General features: G+C 49.0%; 1 protein-coding gene across 2 annotated transcripts in view; it reads right to left on the reverse strand.

Annotated features, from left to right (window-relative positions):
• Window positions 1-22,356, reverse strand: part of LOC135396096 (putative ferric-chelate reductase 1 homolog) — a 60,791-nt gene that overhangs the window by 32,896 nt on the left and 5,539 nt on the right. For both annotated transcript variants that reach the window (XM_064627138.1, XM_064627137.1), the window contains exons 3-5: window positions 20,726-20,868; window positions 5,063-5,154; window positions 822-948 (exon numbers count right to left, since the gene is read on the reverse strand). In XM_064627138.1, coding sequence (XP_064483208.1) covers window positions 822-948; window positions 5,063-5,154; window positions 20,726-20,868 — 362 coding nt within the window. The remainder of the gene's footprint in view (window positions 1-821; window positions 949-5,062; window positions 5,155-20,725; window positions 20,869-22,356) is intronic.

Below are 22,356 nucleotides of genomic sequence, written 5' to 3' on the forward strand. Positions count from 1 at the left end.
CACAAAAAAGGCGTACGCACCCCGTTTTCAACAAATCAGAGGCGAGAGCGATATCATTCGAGATGATGGTTGGCTGGGAGCGTGCTATGCGGTGAAGTTCATTTTTAAGAGTGTACAGTTAGGGTTGCCACCTTTCGCTGTGAAAAATACCGGCTGAGGGAGAGAAGGTGGAATAGAGGGAAAGGGGAAAGGCTCGCGGAAAAGGGAAAGTGGGTGAGGGGTGGATGAGCACACATACAGACAGAGAGATAAGACGAGGAAACATAAGTTCCTGTGTGTGGCTGGATTATTCGTGCTAGAAGTTGCTATAAACAGGCATGAACGCCACACTGGATCGTATTGGAGCAACCGGATTGGACTGTTATTTACTTTGGTCGATGCACACAAACCCTTTTTTGCAGGAGATCTCATGATGGTTGTATACGGCTCGACACAACCACCAATAGCTTTGCACAACCACTGATCTTGTCCCCTCTGAACACAAGACTTAATGAATAACAATAATGATAATGATGATAATAATAATAATAACGAATAACTAAGAAAACGACTTGTGACTGCGGAGTTCGGTCTGTGCTCCAGATTTATTCAAGCTGTAGTTGAATGTTGAAGGGAAAACCTCGCAAAAGCCCCTGTGAAAGGTCTTGAGCCACAAATACCGGCAAAAGGCTGCCGGTATCGCCTTCCTACCGGCAACCGGCAGAGCGAGCAAATAATTGGCCGTGCCGGTATAATACCGGCCTGGTGGCAACCCTATCTACAGTACTGTACGTGCTGAAATGTGTGTTGAAACGGTTTTGGTATAAAAATGCTACACTTACGTTGATAGGTGTAGTTTTCGTAGCCTCTGTAGTTTTATCCGTTTTACTCTCTCCGCCTGGCTGTAAGGATAATGGTGCTGATGATATCTTAGTCCAGATCTCCGCTTTTGTCTTCACCACGGTTGCGCTGTAACGAGAAGCAATACCGAACAGCCTACAGCACTACGTGTGAGAAAGGCTCTTCTCGACGTGAGTACCTATTCGCAACGGAGACTAATCTGAGGTATTCTCTGATTCGACACGCTGGGTGCATCTAGAGTCACTAAATAGGTGTACAGAGTATCGCATTCGTTTTCCACGCCGGAGCCGCCGTTCGGTGTCCGCGACTGGGCCCATCGTGTCACGTGGTTTCTCCTTCAAAGAACGCGCCGTCCATGCTGAGTCCCCTCCATCCAAAACCGGTTTCCTCGGTTGCGAGCTGGCTCGAGTGCGCGCGTTCTCCTGTGGAGGAGGGGAAGATTGGCGTCCCATCGGATCTACACTCTTAAAAATGAACTTCACCGCATAGCACGCTCTTAGCCAACCATTATCTCGAATGATATCGCTATGTGCCCTGATTTGTTCAAAGCGGTAGGCGTACGCCTTTTCTGTGACACTTATGCGGTTCATAATTGTCACAAAAATGGCGTACGCCTCCCGTTTTCAACAAATCAGGGCAGATAACGATATCAATTGAGATGATGGTTGGCTAGGAGCGTGCTATGCGGAGAAGTTCATTTTTAAGAGTGTAAGATGGCGGGCTCGCTCTCCGGCGTGGCTCAGTGTCGCTACTCTGCTCCTTATTTAGTGGCTCTAGGTGCATCAGACGGAGTCTTTACATTTTTCAGCATACTTTGAAGCCACGCGATGCTGGCGTCTGTATTCTACCCTCCTATAAACATGGCTTCATCGCGTAGGACTGTCCTATAGTCGACCATGACTCTGAATGATGTTCCCTCCATGAATTTGTGAAAAGAAAAAGGGGGAAGTGTACGTCTTTTTGCGACACTTTGCATATATGCCGTGTAAAGCGGTGCGGTTTACGTTCGAAACCGTACAGAACGTATCACGGCTCTTAAAAACCTGAACTGCATTCCTTTGTTGGAACGCCGACGTAATGTCAGACGTTTGGCACTTGCACACCATTTGTTTCACTCTTCTTCCCCTTATCTAACACCAGCATACTTCGTGTCTAGTCGAGTTGACCACCCATTTAAGTTGCAGCCAGGATTTGCGAAAACCCAATTCTTTTTTTTTCTCTCACCTTTGCAAAACTGTATTAGAGACTGGAATCTGCTCCCACCAGATGTTGCCTCTATTACTAACAGAGAACTTTTTATTGCCCACTGTGAAAGTTTGTAGTTGTCCCCCCTGATGTAATACCCATATGGGTCCTTCAGGTATATTATATTAAATGAAATGAAATGAAATGTTAAAGGTCACAACAAGGTCTCGTTCTCACCCATAAATCATGTACGATGGTTGACCTCAAGCATGTTATATGGTGAAGTTCTGTTCTTAGAGTGCACAGGTGCGGGTGTACCCGCGGATTATACACGCTCAGGCTTGCGGGTACCAATACAATGTCGTCGCGGGTTGCGAGAAATATACGGGTGTTACCAGCAAGTTCGTATAACGAATTTACTAAAGCCTGGTTCACACTATTGCGTTCCAATGCGTGAGTGCAGCTGCGTGCTCATGCGTTGACATGCGTTGGGTGGGCGCGCCGGTGTCGGCTTCACTGCGGTGGGCGACGTCGCGACTAACGCCCTGGGGAATGTGCGTCCTGGGCCGACTTCTGAAAGAAGTCTGAGGAAACCATAGGTAAAAACCCCAGACAGCGCAGCCGGCACCGGGTTCGAGCCCGGGTGATGGTGATGGTGATGATGGTGAAAGGGCTTGCCGTTGTCGGCCTCACGTATGTGGGCAACGTCACGACTGACGCCCTGGGAAATGTGCGTCCTGGGCCGACTTCTAGGGGAACTGTGCCGACATATGTCTGAAAGCGTCTGAGGAAAACCCAGGAAAAACCCCAGACAGTACAGCCGGCACCGGGATTCGAACCCGGGTACCTCCCAGTCTCGACGTGACATGGCTAGCACGCTAACCACTGAACCACGGGAGCTGGTTCCGAGCTTGGGCGACTCCCTGTCTCGCCGTGACATGGCCAGCACACTAACCACTGAGCCACGAGAGCTGGTCATGCGTTGGGCTATTCACATATATGCGGGCACCGCAGGACGCCGCAAGCCCCAACCAATGAGCGCCTTCCGTCACATCACGATGAAGAAGTCGAAGCAGCAGCAAAAATTCAGAGGCCCTATTCCCATCTATGTCGGTAGCGCGAACGTGTCGTTCGGGAGCGAGCGCACGTAGTATATGTGATGCAACGTAACGCTAGCAATGAGAATTTGGTACTATTCCCTGCGGTCCAAACGCGCCGCCCGTAAACGACGGTGTCGCTCACGGGAACGACAGCCTCCACCCTGTCATTATGGTAGGCCATACTGTCGTTAACCCTGAACGAGACCTGTGTCAGATGGCTGCAAGCTACTTCGGGTGGCTTCTATCAACGTCACCACGGTTGGCGCCGGTGTTTAGATCGGGTGACAATAGCTTTGTATCAAATAAGATGTCTTTATTGAAACTGCTTCACCGCGGAGGCCATTCCACACTATCATTCATGTTCAGATTATAAGCACAATACACCAAAGGTCTACCTAAAGGTAACATTTCTCCACTTGTCAACTGTCCTGACAGCTCCTTCGCTGGGCATTTAATATCGCGACTCATTCTGCCCACTGATTTTGCCTGTCTAACTACGTGTAGGCCGTCAGCGAAATGTCGTCAGCGCTGTCGAACGCTAGCGACGGTGTCGATGGAGGCATCGACACCGTCGCTAGCCTTCGACAGCGGCTCGGAATAGGGCAACAATCGTTCTTCTACCGGGAGGGCGGCCTATGAATGGTTCTCCTTGCGTTCTATTGCGCGGGGCGACGCACAGGTTGGTCACCACGGCCACTCGGGCACGCATTCGCACGCATTAGCAGGCAAAAGTGTGAACCGGGGTTTACCCGCGCACATCTCTAAGCATGTTTGTAGCACGTGGCACAAGTCGGCGGGATGGTCAAATGAGCTGCTGCTGTTAGGGGCAGCTAAATGAGGACACTCTAAGAATAGAACTTGATAACGCGTAATACGAACGAACCCTTAACAAGAACACGTGATACGGATATATAGGTAAATTGCGTGCGCGCGATGTGTCACGTCTTCACGAATGCACATGTGTACATGCAAAATGCCACAAAAATGCGTACGCATGCTGTTTTCAACAATTAGAAGACAACGATATTATCGTCAGTGCTGGATGTACGAGAACCACGTTTGAAAACCATAGATTTGAGGCTGAACAAACATTTTATTTTTACAGAGGATTAGTGGTTTGCAGGAAGGTAACGTGCTTTGTCTCACATACGGGAATAAACCATCCATCCATTGGCATTCCTTACGTGTTTTCGACGGAAAGGGGACGGCTGAATGGTATCCCTCAGCTCGGCCTGGTAAGGCACAACCCAGCATAGGGGTCATCATCGTAACACGTTATCCGACTTCGAATAATTTAAATCCACCTGTATAGCTGTGAATGAGTGATAGTGTCCGATGATCACGTATGTTGCTGTTAGACAGCACGGCTAAACCACCGAACGTTGTCAGAATGCGACAAGCCGATTAGCAGTTTACTGTTACGCAACCTGTTGCGCAATAGGTTAAACATTCTGATGTTAGGTTTCCTACTCTACCCTCCACCGCTACGCGCTTACAGGAAGACACCGTCCCCACCCTCAAAGTGAGTGGATCTGCCCCTGAATGCAAAGCTCATCTCGCATGAACCCAAATGGTGTCCTCAAATTATAGAAGAGCGATCCGGATGACAGAAATACAGATAGGAACACTATTACCATGACTGGTTCCTACAATCTTAGAAATGAACTTCACCACATACCACGCTTCTAGCCAACCATCATCCCGAATGACAACGTTCTTGCCCCTGATTTGTTGAAAACGGGAGGCGGAGCCTATTCTGTGCCGTGCATAATGGCACAAAATAGGCTCCGCCTCCCGTTTTCAACAAATCAGGGGCAAGAACGTTGTCATTCGGGATGATGGTTGCTTAGGAGCGTGCTATGTGGTGAAATTCATTTTTAAGAGTGTAGGTGTTGCGAGCAAAGCGCCGGGGAACTGAAAGGAACTAGCATACTCACATAAATACGACAAATCCTGTCTGTCCAGCTACCGGCTGCCAGGCGACTTCAACCTTGCTCTTCGGGGAATTATTTTTGTGCGTAGCTGCACCCTGCCAAAAAGACGCGGTTGCTAAGAAAATCGCAACTTCGCAATCCCCTATGAGTTTACATGTGACAAGATATACAGGGTGTTTATTTTTTTATATTTTTTTATTTTTATGAAAAGAGCCGTGAGAGCAGCGTAGATGTAGTCTTTGCAATTGAGCTATACGGCCAGGCCGACGTCCTCTCGTAGAGAGTAGTAACTACAACACGTTTTCCGTCCATTTTAGTCCAAGTGCCATGGGAATTAGTCCAGGTGCCCTCTGAAATAATCAAAGCGCCATTGAATTTAATCCGGGGGCTATCTGAAAAAAATCCAGATGCTATCAATTTAGTCCTGGTGCCACCTGAATTAACCCATGGTGTTCTTAAGCACTATAACCGTGTATTTACACGAGGGACATCCCCGCAGAATATTCTACAGACATGTAGTGGAAGGAAAAGTAACAAGCTGCTGACAGGTCGGCTGCGTCTTTATGTTGAGCGTTCGCCCTGCGCGGAGATATCGAGAGTTGGAGCGGAAGCATAGCAGACGGCACCATTAGTCACGTCGTCTGCTATGGAATATCTCGTCAATGATCTGCAGGATATTCCACGCGGTTAGCAGTGCGCGAAAAGTGCTCCGTGCTCAGAGCAGACGACACCAGTGGTCCTGTCGTCTGCGAAGGAATACCTTGTGACTCCGCCGCAGGATATTCCCTGCGGTTGGAAGAGCACGGAAAGACATCACGCACATTCTGCAGCTTAGTCACAAGATATTCCGTAGAAGACGGCAGGACGAATGTGGTCGTCTTCTATGTGAGTTATGCATTTCGTGCTCCTCGAGCCGCGTGGAATATCCTGTAGCTCAGTCAGAAGACATTCTGTAGCAGACGATAGGACCAGTGGTGTGTTCTGCTATATGAGTCATGCCTTTTCACGTTCTTCTAACTGCGCGGAAGATCCCGCAGTTCAGTCAGAAGATGTTCTGTAACCGACGACAGCACCAGTGGTGTGGTCTGCTACGTTAGTCATGCCTTTTCGCGCTCTTCTAACCGTGTGGAATATCCTGCAGCTCAGTCAATAGATATTCTGTAGCAGATGACAGCACCATTGCTGTCGTCTGCTATGTAAGTCATGCCTTTTCGCGCTCTTCTCATCGTATGAAATACTCTACAGCTCAGTCAGAAGATATTCTGTAGCACACGACAGCACCAGTGGCGTCGTTTGCTGTACTCCCTCTCCAACTCCCAATAACTCAGCGTCGTGTGAATGTTCAACATAAGACACGGCACAACTTCAGTCCCATCAGCAGTTTTTTGTACTTTTTTTGTACTTTTCCTTCAACTAGAACACTCTAAGGTGGTGTCCCTCGTGTGAACACACTGTTATAGTGCATAAAAACATCGTGAATTAATTGAGATGGCACCCGGATTAAATTGAATAGCATCTGAATTTGTTTCAGATGGCGCTCTGACTAAATTGAATGGCGCTTGGATTATTTCGGATGGCACCTGGAGTATTTCAGTTGTAATTTGGACTCAAATGGGCAGGAAAACCTGTAGATAACTAATTATCGAAAATTTAATAATTACCTCTTTAATTAGCGGCTTTGGGGCAAAAGTGAGACAGCACAATGCGGGACAATGCTCGTTGAAAGCCATTCTAGGTTTTAAAAATCCTGAAACGATCACGCGCATTGATACGTTGAAATATCCATTGCAGAGTTTTGCTATGTAAAAGGCAAAACCGCGTACATAACGTTGGGACAAATATGTAATTAAAAATATTCATCTGTAGGAAACTTTCGCCAAGTAATAATTCGTTTTATCAATTGTATCCCATTAATTCAATCACGTCAATGAACTCCGAAATCTGTTAAGTCACTGTAACGTTTTTTTCACACACAGAACGTGCAACTCAGATTTATCCTGTTCTATTAGAAGATACATTCCCGGCAATGCCCGGAGACAGTGCGAAAACAGGCCCTCGGACACTCACAAAGCGACTTTATTTTAGTAATGATGATGATGATTGGGGTGTTTCAGCGCCAGGAAGAGGAGGAGACAGGTAAATTACCATTGCAGCTATCACTGTATTACCAACTTCAATACCATTGTAGTAGGGAATGTACTTCGTAATGGAATGGGGTTGAATACGACACGCAAAATTTCCTCTTTCGCGCAAACAACAACTTTATTTCGAAATGATGGATGGGGAGTTTCATCGCCAAGGGCGATACTCTACCCCATTGCTGGTGGCCACGGACAAAGCACTTTCGTGAGAGAGAGGGGGTGAGAGTCCAGCTCGTTAAGGGATCCAGAGAGCATGGGGTAGAGCAGAGGGGGAAAGTTTTCATTTTCCCGGGGGGGGGGGGTATGTTTATTAAGAAAAAAAAAGAAAGGAAACGTAAGCCAGATGGATGTCGGCTTGTTATTTAAAAAAAGAATGTGAAAGGGGAAGACAAAAAAGGCAAAGAAAAGAAGAAAGCAAAAGAAAACAAAAAGGAGGAAAGAAAAGGAAAAGAAAAATGAAGAACACAAAACTGAAGAATCACACACTCGGGCTTGATCCTATGATGTATGCAGAACTGATATAGAAATAAGAGGAAGGAAGAACAGAAAAACAAAAACAAAAAAGAAGAAGAAACAGAGAGAATGTAAACAGTGAACATGTGCACAACTGAAGGCATTACGCCTTTCAAAACTGAGTGCAAAACGAACAAAATGCATTGAATCCTCGGTGTTTCACACCCGCTCCCAACGGATGTGTGTTCCGAAGATCCTACCGTTACACCTCACTGGTACCTTTTCGACTGCTTCGTTTAATTGATCTGATTGCTTTGGGCGAAATTCAGGCTATGCGTTGTGTCATCCTCTGTGTTTCGTCGCCTCACCTTCTACTGTGATAATGAGTATGGTGGGCGGATACATATTTTACAAATTGCAAGATGCATTTTTAGGGTTGGTGCCCCTTCGCTCTTTTGACCCGGGCGCGCCGAGCCCCAAAGGTTGGTGTCAGTTTCTTAGCGGGACTTCCCGGCGGAGGCGTCGCCCCCCCCCCCCCCTATAGTTCATGTTCCGGGGGGGGGGGGGGGCCCGCCCGGTCCCGCAGTCGGCGCCTATGGGGTAGAGAGTAGTGCACAATACGCGTCCGTGTCCGAGTCGAGAGAGCTGCTTCTGCGGCGCTGTCGGCCTCTTCGTTCCCTTAAACACCGCAATGGGCTGGAACCCATTGGAGAATCAGCCTGTGGTCTCCTTCGTAGACAAGGTTGTAAGCCCTTAACACATCCAACACCAACGGTGCGAATAAGCCTCGGATGCCAGAATTTTCAATTACTTGCAGCGCAGATGTAGAGTCAGTGAACACGACCCATTCCCGCGGGGTAAAATTGACCATGTGCTGCAGAAAGAAAAGTATGGCATAGAGTTCCGCAGCTGTGGATGAGGTTTGGTGAGACAGGCGACGTCCTTCCACTACGCCTTCGGAGGGGATGACGAATGCCGAGGCGGACTTGCCATCGCGAGATGCGCTATCGGTATATGCTGCGGCAGAGGTAGAAGACTTTGCGTCTACCAGGCAGTGGCGCTCTCAAGGGGGGGGGGCGGTCTCCCCCTCCCCAAAAAGCATAGCCTGGTCCAGTTCTTCCTCAACCTTTTCTCACTCGTCCTAATCGTCGGGATCACTGGTAAATTACCAGTGATAGGTTTTCGTGCGAGAAAAGGTTGAGCCCGTCTCCAGAACCCCCCCCCCCCTCGCACCCAAATGGATAGCGACTGCCTAACGGCTCGCAGACGTCGCCCCCCTCCCCCAAAGTTCTTCGCTGGGACCGCCCCTGCTACCAGGGCATGAAAATGGTCTCGAAGGACTTGAGGGGGAACGTGATCTCTTCGTTCCTGGAGGTCCGGAAAACGGACGAAGGTGGGTGTCACAGGCAGAGACCAGGGGGCAGTGTATCGTCCTTAGCTGTGAAGCCAGTAAGAGCATGGCGTGTCCATTGCGCTACGCGATGGAAAGCACTTTCAGGACGGTATCGGATTTTCCTGAGGAGTGGGTGACGGGGAACGTGCGCGCGCAAACGTAGGAAGTGGCGGGCCGCTCCACGCTCACTGAGGACCTCCACCGGGAGTTCACCAGCTTCAGCCAGCACTTGCCGCGTTTCAGCCATTCTTGGAACGCCAAGGCAGCGACGAAGGCTTCATGCAAACAGTGACCGAAGGGTATTTAATGACGTTGTGGAAATCCTGTGCAAGATTGGAAGGCTGTAAAGCACAGTCGCCCTCACCAAAGCCGTGAACGGCTAGAAGGGAGCGCTGGTCACAGCCTCATCCTAAGCCAGAAAGATGTTGAATTGCAGGAAGCCACCGCTGCACTTTGGTTTAAAGGTGCTTAATATGGCGAGCCCAGCACAGGTCCAAGTTCAGGACCGCACAGAGGAAGCGACGGGAACGTACAGGCTCGAGCTTTTTTGCACCAACCCAAAGAGGGAAATTTCCCATAGCCTTGCGGGTGAAAGGGAGCTCGACGCACTTTTCGGGCGAAAGGTTCATCCCAAGTCGCGTGAGGTACAGATAGCTGCAAACGGCGCTGAATGGCTGGTCATCACTTGCCTACTGTCCAAAGGGCAACGTCATCGGCATACACAGAGAATGATACTTTTCGAGGAATTATCGGCCTGAGGCCTGCCATTACCACGTTGAAGAGTGTAGGACCCAAAATGCTTGATTGGGGTACGCCTTGATGAACTGGATGCGTAGGGCTTTGGCCGTGGGATGTGCGGACAGCCAGCTGAAGAGTCGACCAGATACGCCAAAAAAAGCGCAAGGAGTGCAGCGCACAAATGAGCGAGACGGTATCATAAGCGCGCTTGATGTCGAGGAAAACTGATACAACGATCCACCGATGCGCACGAGCATGTTGGACTGTAGAAACGAGGTCGAGAACTGGATCCATGGAGCTCCGGTGGCGACGAAAGCCTGCCATTTCGTGAGGGAACGCACCTTGCTTTTTGAGCCACCAGTCGAGACGATGCAAAACCATTCTCTCCATCAGTTTTCCGACACAGCTTGTCAGGCTCAGAGGGCGAAAAGAGGACAGGTCATTTGGTGATTTGCCTGGTTTCAGGACGGGAACGCCTAACGCCTCCTTCCAGGTAGATGGTAGGGATCCCTCTTGCCAAGGCGTATTATAAACATGAAGGAGAGCTTGGAGTGACCGGCCGTCAAGGTTTAGCAGCGCGGCATAAGTGATGTTACCTGGTCCTAGGGATGAGCCCACATTCACAAGTTTCAAGGCCGTCTTTAGCTCCGTTACAGTGAAGTCGCTGTCCATAACCTCCGGTGGATGGGGCCAGTCCTGGAGAATTTCGGCCGTCAAGCTCTGGACGAAAGTGCTGTGTACCGCAGTCGTCGAGGCAGCCGCCGGTGTCGTTAGGACGACGGAGAAATCTGTCGCCAGCGTGTTTTAGTCCACACCTTTAACGATAGCCAATGCCGAGAGAGGATTCTTTTGTGGAGGCGCATCGTTCAGAGCTCGAATTGTCCTCCAGATCTTTGTGGCCGGATCAAACGGAGAAAAGTGTTGACAAAACTTACGCCAACGCTTCCGGTCTCGTGTTATACTTTAACTGTCATCCGGCGGTATGCTACAATGTCAGGAAGTTGCCCGGTTCGACGAGCCGTTCTCTCTGCTCTGCGACGTAACGCCCTAGGGTGATTAACTGCAGGAGAATAACCGACGTGGCCTGTTACCCTTTTAGACGGGACCACCGCGTCCTGAAAGGCGCAACGAATGGCCTGCGAGAGGGCCTGGGGACATACCGGTGTGACAGATGTTTGGAGGCTGGCATGAAAGAGTCTCCAGTTCGTGAAAGTGATCAGTCCAGTAGTGGATGAGAGAGGTAATCTGTCGTGCGAAATATATAAGGGAAAGTGGTCACTACCTCGGGTGTCGACATCGGTAGCGGACGACAAGTGGCGAATCATGTCTGCTGAGCACCACGAAAGATCCAGGACATCGAGTGACGTTGGTGATCGCATATAAGTTGACTGTCGGTTGTTAAGTAGGAACATGTGAGCATTCTCCATTGCTTCCAACAACCTCCTTCCCCGGTCGTCTGTCCTACGACTTCACCAGGCCGTACGATGAGCATTGAAGTCGTCCAGCACGAGAGCTGGGGATTCCAGTGAAATGAATAAGGGTTCAAGGTCAGTCCACGGAACCTGTAACCCGGGACGTAGATAGATACTGACAAACTGACCCAATGGTTGCAGCCACGAGGTCATTACGAACGTATAACGCTGTTCTGCTCACAGAGGACTGATGAGATCGATAGACTGTATATCCATTAACGGCAGTGCGCTGCATCCATGCCATGTTCGCATACAGCTATGAAAGAGAACTTGTACTGTTGTAGATGAGATTTAAAAGCAGGGAGCTTGTTAGTAGGGAGCTCGTTACGTAGGCTGCGAGGATTCCATTGCATGGCTATGGTCTTTCTATACAATTCCATCATACTGACGCAAAGATAATGCCTCAAATGCCAGAAGCGCTTGAACCTTGGGCAGTTGCGACGCACCAGGAAATGCAGAGACTATTGCCTTGACTGCCGCGAATACTGCAGAGAAGAGTGCCGGAGAAGGCACAGCTTCGGTGGTCGATGGTGGTAATTGTTTTCGGATGACTGCTGGCTCTGTCACAGTGGCGTAAGTGCGTGTAATCTGTCTTCATGGTCCAGGGTGTGTTTGATGGCTGCTTCTGATGTGCTTGGCCGCGATGGTGCTCTGCAACCTTCCTTCCGTTTGGGCAGACCGAGGTAGGAGTGCAGGAAAGCCGTGCTCATTTGTACCAGACGTGACGGTGGCACTACCACCCCTTGGAGCGTCAGATTGAAGTCCCAGTATCCGATATTCGTGTCTCTTTGTGGCGGCGGTCTTCACGTGACATAAAGAGAACGATGCAGGATGGCCAGATTTGCAGTTAGCACACGTTGGCTCTCTCTTATTGTTACAGCCTGATCGGCGGTGAGGCCCAGCGCATATGCCACACCTAGTAGCACCTCTGCAATTTCGAGCAATATGGCCAAATCGTTGGCGGTTATAGATCTGCATGCATGGGGCCTTCTATGTATGCGTGGACGATGATGGTCTGAAATCCGAAGGCAATCCGGTGTGGAAGAGGGATTGTGGGTTGAAAAGTTAGGATGACGCTGCGTAACGGGCTGAACACATCACCGCCATCTTGTGTCATGGAATGCCGAACCTGTCGCCTTGCAGAAATAACGCCGGCGTCTTTCCGTTAGAGCACGAGGTCGTCATTCGACTACTCTTTAGGTACAGCATAAATCTTGCCCATATTTCTGGCGTACGATTGATGTATTGATGGCAAGACAGGGATTCCACCTAAACACTTAGCTGACACAAGGTTGCGGGCAGCCGCTTCAGTCTGGACGGGGACGAGAATAGAAACCATCGCGATAGAAACGGTGGTGCATAACCCGTTGTTTTGCTAGCTGCGTATCTCGCTAGCGACTGCATTAGGATTGACCTTCCGGCAAACAATGATAACTCGCCTTTGCAAATTTCGTAGTTCTTTTATTTATTATGCATGGCGACGTTCGAGCGCTGTTTGTGAACCGCCAGATGGTAGCGAGGCCGATCCCAACACCCTGGGGCAGGAACATAGGCAGAGGCAAGGAGCACAACGAAACAGAAAGTGTATTTACAGAAGTGTGCAAGAGTTCTCTCTTTGGCGGGTCACACTGTTCGCTTATAAATAGGCGACGTCCTCGGGAATCAGGTCAAAGTCAGCTGTTGTCCCTGGATAGCTGACCTCGTTGTCTCCCATTTAGTCCCCCATGAATGGGCTCTCGGGCTGTGAGAAAGATGGCTTCCCGAGTTTGGGGAGGAAGGCGTAACAGCTCGCCGCCGCCTCGGGTTTATCTCCGACGGGCGTCAATCCAACAGTGCAGTCCAGAGGAGATGCATCCACGAATAGCATTGGCAGTCTGGTTGGCCGATGACCTTTTGTAGAAGGGTGTCGGGGCCTCCAGTGACCGATTCAGGTTCAAAGCACAGGTCAGCGTCCTCCAATGGTGATGATACGTTGTTGGCTTTTTTTTTTTTTTTCACGTCGCCTCGCTGGTTGCATTCACCTCCCGCAGTTTTCAGTCGTTGCTCCATAGATATAGATAGATAGATAGTTGCTCGTGACGACTTTCACGGTTGGATGGCAAAATTTCATCGACAGATATACACTAACATGGTAAAACAACGACAAAGCAAGACGCCACAATTCACAGTTTGCAACCTCATAGCAGCTATCCTTCGTCATCATCCAGCCAGGACAAGTTGCTTCATATACAAACACCCACTATCATTAAATTTTTGTATTTTTCAAAATTTTGATACAATTAGGACAAAGACGTAAGACAAAATCCGTATCACTTCCCTGTAAGTCTTCCCTCGACTTTATCGTGAAACAGCTTTGTTTTTGAGCCTCTCTTAATTTTGGTCCTGTAGGCAGGACAGCACTGAGAGTTGCAAATCACGCTCTACTTAGGCAGTCTGCGTTAAGGTGAGCTTTCCCCTTCTTGTATTGCACTATGAAATTGTGCTTCTGCAGGGCCAAGCTCAATCTCAGGGGTCGGGGGTTCTTGCCGGACATTTGGCTTAACCACGTCAAGGGACAGTGGTCTGTCACGATGATAAATTCGGCTCCATAAAGGTAGCACGATAGCTTTTGCGTCGCCCATACCAGGCACGCGCACTCCTTTTCGGAGGCACTATAGGTATCTTCCCTTATCGAGAGCTTACGGCTGGCATACATGATGGGATGCTCGTTGCCGTTGTCATCTTTCTGGCATAATATCACGGTTGCCGGCATCGCATTGGACGATGAACTGGTTGCTGTAGGCAGGGGACCTGAGAACAGGCGGTTTCGTCAAGGCGGCTTTCAGTTTTTGAAACGCGTAATCTTTTGGACTTTAGACGGGGCTTGTTTACGGAGTGCATCCGTTAGCGTGCTAGCTGATTCGGAGTACCTACGAATGTAGTTCCTATAGTACCCCGTCAAGTCTAGGAAGGCTCTAACTTCAGATTTGTTTTGCGGCCTCAGAACGGCATAGTTTTCCGCCCCGCGAAGTACTTGATTCATTAGTTTTCAAAAACAAAATGGAGCGTTTTTCAACTCGAAACTGAGCACTACTGGCTTGTACATACCAAACCGTGCTGTGAATGCCGCATACTGCTAAGCTCTTTCACTCATGGGCACCTGCCAGTATCCGCGCACGAGATCGAGTGTCGATATGAACCTTGCGCGGCTAACCTGACCCTCTCTTCTATGTTGGGTATCAGGTACACCTGAGTTTTTGTCACCGTGTTCAATCTTCGATAGTCTATACAGGGTCTGGGTTCCTTTCCTGGTACCTCTACGATGATCATCTAAGACGCAAAATCGCTTTCCCCCTCCTCAATCACATCTAACTCGAGCATCCGTTTGACCTCTTTCGGCATGATTTCCTCCTGTCGAGGGGAGATACGGTACGGTCACGATCGTACGGGTGTTTCGCTGGTGAGCTCAATATCGTGGGTGATGAGATCTGTTTTAGCGGGTTTATCTGAGAACAGATCCCCAAAATCTCGTACCAGGTCGTCAATGTCCTTCATCCGATCCTCGGACAGCTTTGCCTTGCCCACTACCGTTGCTTACAATGTACTCAACAGTTGGTTGGCTGTCTCCAATATTTCCCCACTCTGGTACGTCGGAAGGTTGTCCCTCATGTGCATTTAAAGCTACACTAACCACGTGCGTCGCGTCCACATACGTTTTCATTAAGTTCGTATGGAAGGTTCGAACTTCCTTTTTGCTACCTCGGAACTCTATCATATACGTGGTGTCTGAAAGCTTGCACAATATCTTAAATGCTCCATCCCAATGGACTTGCAACTTGTTAGCCCTCGTAGGCCTGAGAACTAACAATTTGTCCCCTTCCTTATAGATCCTTGGTCGCGCATTCCTGTCATAATATGACTTGGCTCGCTGCTGAGCTTCACGCATGTTACATTCCGCGATTTCACGCGAATCCTCCAACCGCTGTAACAAGTCCAGAACATGCTCTAGAACTGTCGTGTCACTTTGATTCTCTTCCCATCTCTCTCTTATCAACCGCATGGGAGAACGTAGCGTACGACCGTATACTAACTCGGCCGGGCTAAATCCAGTGGATTCGTGCGGAACTGATCGAAACGCGAACATCGGGTCAAGAAGTCCTGCCTCCCAATCTGAACTATAGTCGTGGGTTAGTGCTCTCAACACGTGGTTTAGCACATAATGCCATTTCTCCACGCTGTTTGTCTGCGGGTGGCGCGGGGAACTGGGGATGACACGAATCCCGCATTTCTCGAGGAACTTAGTTGTCAACGCGCTTGTGAAGACGGATCCGTTGTCGCATTGGATCTCTTTAGGAAATCCGATTCGTGCAAAAACAGAAAGGAGTCCGTCCACTATGTCGGACGAAGATTGTTCTCTAAGAGGCACCGCCTCAGGAAACTTGGTGGCTGTGCAAATCATCGTCAGCAAGTATTTACTGCCGGTCTTGGACGCGAGAAGTGGGCCGACCACATCGATAACCAAGCGCCGGAAAGGCTCCGTGATTACCGGGACAAATGTCAACGGCGCTTTGCATCGCTCATTCGGTTTGCCTACCCTCTGGCACGTGTCGCATCGTCGAACATAGTTTTCCACATCCTTAAAGCATCACGGCCAATACCACTCTTGCAGCAAGCGCTGCTTCGTTTTACGTATGCCCCAGGTGCCCTGCCCAAGAATTATCGTGACAAAGTTTCAAAACATCGCCGCGCAAGCTCTGAGGTACTACAAGCTGATCTATGACACTTCCCCTTTGATCCTCGTAGTGTCGGTACAAGAGACCACTCTTCTCGGTGATTGTTACATTTCTCCTCGCGATTCATTCTGAATGACTATCGCGTATTGAGCTTAGGGACGCACCTTCTTCCTGAAGTTTAACTAGTGTATCCCTACCTACTTTTAGCAGGTTCGTGAGCGCCCCACTAGTCGGTGCGAGAAAGTCACACGCGCGTACAAAGTACACGCGCTCGAGTCCTCCTGACTGTCTTCGTTTGCATCATTTTGTTGTGATGACTTGCGGTTGTCGTCCTCATGGAAATTGTCATGCGCGGCGTCTAGCTCTTTCGCGACTTCGGCGTCTTTTAGCGCTTTAAGCTCGCGGGCCTTTGCTTTCGTTAACACGCAGATAGTTTCGGGCTCGAAGTTCATTCCGGACTTGCGCATCACATGAGCGGTTCGATTCGACAGCAAGTAGGTACATATATCTCTTTGGAAGCCGGTCGCTCACGGCGGCTTCGGTGCGCAACTTGCCGAGAGGACCCTTTACGGTCACTTCCGCTACTGGGAGACAAACCGTGTCCTCTTCCATTACTTGCCGGACCCACACACATTTGCTTAGGTAGTGCTCTGCCGACACGAACGACGGGTGAACTAGATCGAAGCTCGCGCCACTATATCTTAGTACTGTACAGGGCAACCCATTTACTTGGAACTGGTACAAGTATGGTCTCATGAGCTCGTCCTCACATGCACCAGTGTCACTCTCGTATGCCATGACGACACGTGGGTTTTCTGCAACCTACGGCAATGTGCCCTTCTTCGTTGCATCTGTGGCATACGACGGGCTGTTTTTTCTCGAAGGTTTTCGCTTTTTGTTTCTCGTCGCGCCCTTCCTTCCTTTTTTCATCCCCTCTCGCTGTCCCAGCTCGGCTATCCTCGGTGCCTTCCTCCCGGCCACGCTCCCTTTGTTCTCGTTTCCGCGCGTTTGTGGGGTTCGGCCTACTTGGTCTTCTGTCTCCTACCGGACTTACTGGTGCCTTGACCTCTTTTGTGTCTAGCCCTCTCAATGAGACATACTCGTCTGCGTGGTCCGCGGCAGCCTCTATTGTAGTTACGCCGGACTTATCTCTGATAAAGTTTCTAATGTTTCCAGGAATCTCTTGAAAGTACTGTTCCATTGCAAACACCTCAACAGTTTTTCGGCGTTTCCGTACGCATCACAACTTTTCAACCACTCGCGCAGATTTGCCTTTATGTCAAATGCCCGTTCGGCAAAACTGCTGACATTCCTCCCTGCTCCATCGCGGAACCTTAGTCTAAATGCTTCGGCGGAGAGACGGAAGCGCTTTAGCAGACTCTGCTTGACTTCGTCGTAGTTCTTGGCGTCATCTGCTGAAAGGCGAGCAATACTATCTGCAGCCTCCCACGGTATTACCGTTAACAATCTGTGTGGCCAAGTCCCTTTAGCATACGCTTCCCTTTCACACGCCCGTTCAAAATTGACGAGGAAAAGCCCGATATCTTGGCCAATCTTGAACGGTTGCAAGAACTTTGACATATCTAGGTTTTCCGCTCTCGGCACACTTTGGTTGCTCTGCGACTGACTCGTAGCTTCCCTTTGGAGAATTCGAACTTCAACTTTTCCAGTTTTAGGTTTCGAGACTCCCCTATCTGCTCGAGGTTCAGTCTCTCTAACTCAAGAGCTTGTTTTTCCCGCGTTTTCTCTTCACTTTGCTTCTGTTCTATTGCCTTGAGAGTTTGTTATTTCATCTTCCTCAAGTTCTGCCTCAACAATAACGTCAATGGTATGCGCCTTCCTTGCCGTACTGCCTATGGAAGTCCAGAATTCTTTGCACACCTGAATCAGATCAGCCCTCAGGAAGCGTGTCAGGTCCATGATGCAACCCTTCGTTTGACGAACTTGTCCAAACCCCTCTCTGATGTACTCAGTAAAAACCCAACTAGCACTGTCAGAGGGACCCCCCCCCCCCCCCCAGAATAGATATGATTGCCCACACATCTACTACTCCTGGCTAAATGAGAACAAAAGTCAAACCGCTCACCAGTTGCATCCCGAAATCGTGGATCCCATTCCGCCGTTGATCACCAGTTGTTGCGAACCGCCGGATGGCAGCGAGGCCCATCCCAACACCCTGGGGCAGGAATGTAGGCAGAGGCAAGGAGCACAACGAAACAGAAAGTGTATATACAGAAGTGTACAAGAGTTTTTCTTTGGCGGGTCAGAGTGTTCGCTTAAATAGGCGACGTCCTTGGGAATCAGGTCAGAGTCGGAAAAGTTCCAGGAAAGCTGACCTCGTTGTCTCTCCTTGAGCCCCTCATGAATGGGCTCTCGGGCTGTGAGAAAGATGGCTTCACGAGTTTAGGGAGGAAGGCGAAATAGCGAGGTGTAACAGCGCTTACAAAAATATGTTATTCGTGCAGCCAAAGAGCTCTGGCAACTTTTTTTCCTTACATACTTCACCGGCTTTGCACGGGACTTTCAGTGGTGAGAGGTTCACCGTGTGGGGGCGCTGGTAGCCTGGACTTTGTAGCCGCGGTGGGGGCGCTGGTAGCCCTGTTGATATAGCCGCTTGGGGCACAAGTTGTTTGTTGGTTCGCGGGGATTAAAGCGCGGGCGCAGCAGGGAAGCAGGGAGTTGCTGCCACGCAGCCTTGGGGAGATAACTTGATCCGCTGCGCTGGCGGAGTTGTCCGGGATGTCGGTAAATAAACAAGGTTGGTTGTGAGTAAACCCGTTTTGTGGCTTTTCCCATGCGCGGTTGTTGCGAGCGAGTCTGGGTCTCCGAAGGTGGTAAACATGTCGCGGCAGGCATGGGTCCCACAAGTGGCGACCAACGTGGGGCCATTTATGTGCTCTTGGTATAAGGTGCAGCACCCTTGTCCGCACGATCGGTCACGCTGCAGAACCGGTAGGCCACAGCCGACATAAATTTAACCCGATAGCGGTGTAACCATGCATGGCACGCTAGGGACAGCGCGTCTTGATGTTAGGCGGTTCGCCGCTCTAGACATGATCTTGCACGCTGTTGTTTCCTGATATACTGCCTTCTTGTATTACGCGGATCTCAGGCTGATAAAGTGACGTTGCGCTCTACCCTGCGGAACGGTATCTCGAACGAACTTAAGACCGCCCGTAACCTGGAGTACGCTTATCTCTCAGGATTTGCAAGAGATAGCCGAGACGTGTGACGGTTTGATGTGACGCCCTGGTACGCTTGGGAAGGAGCCGGCTTTCAACTGGTTTAAGGCAATGTCTCGGTTCCCGGATGTCACCGTTTCCCCGAGTAGCCGCCACCATTGGTTTGCACAAACGTTAGTGATTGCAGCGAGGGTCCTGCGCGGCTCAACCTGCCAGTACAAAACCGAAACAGCTGTCGATTACTGGCATGGCGACGTTTGAGCACTTACAAACATATGCTATGCGTGCAGCCAAAGAGTTTAGGCTACTTTTTCCTTGCATACTTCACTGACTTTGCAGTGGGCTTTCAGTGGCAAGTCGTTCACCCTGAAGGGAGGAATCATGTGCTACGTGGATCTACATGAGTGGATCTACTACGCGAAGAGCAGCCGCATGCCATTCAGGACCCTTGATTAGAAGATACAGGAAAACACAGATTTCGTTCCAGAACTCAACGTCAACTTTTCGACGTCAACTTGTTTTTTTCAACGTAGGGCAACATCCGAGGATAGGAAGGGAAACTCTCGTCTTGCGGCGAGGAGTCTTTAAGCAGTTCGTTGGTTGCCTTCATGACCTGTATAGCATATCTGCTGTCTTTACTTGAGCCAGTGCCCTTTAGTGCAACTGTATGACACCCTTTGCAGAGGACACTATTGCGGTTTTGACGAGAAGAAAAATCAAAGAAAAACGCAACCACTCGCTTACTTTTGTTTGTCTTATGGCACTTATTGAGACAATCCGCCAATATTTCAGTTTGAGCTGCTGCTAAGTCAACTTCGTTTTCGGCTCTAGGTAATGAAGAACGCGAGGTGGCCTTCCCATGGACATTACGCCCTCCACATGCAGTCGACATTGCTTGGACGAGTCGTTTTTAATCAGAACACAGAGCCTATATGACTAATAAATTTTAGATGTAGTGTACATAGTTTATCTTTATAGTGCTTCTGTTTTTGGCGTGTCGTGCATAGTCATCCAAGTTTTTTTTCTCAACAAAACTTGACCGATGGGCCATCGGTCTAGTTTTGTTGAGTAAAAGTTGTGTATTACATACGTAATAAATTTTTCCATAATACCACTAAGAACATCAATAGCTCCTCTAGGTTAGGTTAGGTTAGGTTAGGGCTCGCCACTCCTGCCGTGAGGGACTTCCGACGCCCCTGAAGATGAGGTTGTCATGTATCAAGATTACGAAACAGTACCCAGAGCAAGGCTGCAGGCAGAACTGTTTGACGAACTCCAAAATGAGGAGAGTCGTCTGCCAAATTATACAGCTAATCTGGAGCGTACTGAAGGGGAAAGAGAAATCGTTTTCCTCCACCAGCATCGCGCAGAGAGTTTGCCACTTCTCTGAAGTAGTATAGCTCCAAATATACTTCCATCTATATACTGTACATCATGCCGAAAGGCATTGATTCTGTATTAGCCGCCAAAGGGGACCACAGTCACCACACACCATACTATGTGGGACCATGTAATCGGGCGTTCCAGACTCCCCAACCCCCATTTCTACAACACTTGTTGTATAATCGGGCTTACGGCATTATCATTGCACTTCCGAAGTTGCACGGTCGCGTCTGTGACAGTGAAGGAACCTGGTATAAAGGAGTCCTGTTTGTCTCGGAAGACGGCGCGTATGAGGAATCCCTTGAATGTTGCTCCTCCTGCGGCTTCTAGGGTTACTGAAATCGAAACAACTTCTGTTGACAATGTCAGCTCGTTGGGTAAGCAGCAATGGTTCGTAAAGTGAACATTTTGTTTTTGGGAGCCATACGTGTTTCACGTTTCACAACACAACAATTTTTAGCGCCTTAAGGAATGCATAGGAATTTCTTCTAGGAATAGGCATTTCTTCACTAAGACTAACTTCCGCTAGAAAGAGCTCGCAAACAAACTCTTCTTAATGTTTGCTTAATGTTTTTTATAGTCATATTTATTATCTAACAATAACACGAACATTGCATACCGTGGGAGCACGGTTCGCAGACGCAAGGGACGCAACGGAACGTAGGGGAGACCGGGGAGAATTGTCACACGGGTCATTTGTCACACTCGCTGCTCAACGAAAACAAAGCAGAGCAGCTGAGCCATTTTCCTGATGTTTGTTAGAGGCACGAGTAACCATTAACTGAAGAAACTTTCATTGCCATGGAAAGTATGGCAAGGTGCACGCAGCGCAAGACTTGTTTCTGTCACGAGTAAGTAAAATTTGCCGTTCTTGCAATTTTCAAATTTTGCACGGCCCACTCTAACACTGTAAAGTACGCACGAGTTCGGAATGTTTACTCAGCTTTCGGAGATATTTTCACGAATAGCGGAATACGGAACACGCTTCACAGTTAAGTTAACCGCTGAGGTAAAGTCATTGCGGGTGTCATAGCCGGGGCTAGTTCCATCTAAATTCGAACAATCCGGTACACTTGTACATGTCTCGAATGAACGGCGGGGAAATATATGTTGAAGCCATCGGTGAGTTTCGAGAAATAAACGCTTTCCGAATTCTCTGCACTGCGCGGTTCAGGAAATAGGAGAGGAGGAAAAAAACTGCCTCTCTGAAGACGATGTCGTCGCGCGCAGGTTTGAGCGTTCCCTACAAGGCTATTTGTTGTCGCATTGTAGTAATTACTTGATCTGTCTTTAGACCACTTAGGGCACAATAGGATCCTACGTTGGCAGTGCTGTGTCGGTTTTTGTTTGTCTGCAAAAAAATATCAGTTTACTAAAACCACAAAAAAGCACCCTATTCACTGCAAATTTGCTGACGATGTAAAGAACGGATAAGACTGATCTTTATGCCGTTAAATTATGCATTCATGGGGCTATCGAATGGTGTATAATTTGTTGCTCTACTCTGTCAGGAACGGAAGCAATACCTCTTTTAGTAGCACCATACCACCGAAAAATGACGAATTTCGGAAGCCTTTACCTAAAAAAAAAAAAAAAAAAAAAGAAACCAAAAACTTGCCTCGCAAATTTTGTACGTTTTAGGCAGTTCCTTGGACTATGCACAGAATAAAAATCAAAATTCGGACTTGATCGGTAGGCGCACTGTGAATTTTTTGCCAGCCCCTATACTCGGAGCACATTCAAGCGGTGGCACGATGTCCCGCGTGTTGCAAGATCGAATTTTCCAAAGGGTCTTTCAACTTCTGTCTTCACATAAAAAGTAA

This window comes from Ornithodoros turicata, chromosome 5 (assembly GCF_037126465.1).
Source record: "Ornithodoros turicata isolate Travis chromosome 5, ASM3712646v1, whole genome shotgun sequence".
Classification (NCBI taxonomy): Eukaryota; Metazoa; Arthropoda; class Arachnida; order Ixodida; family Argasidae; genus Ornithodoros; species Ornithodoros turicata.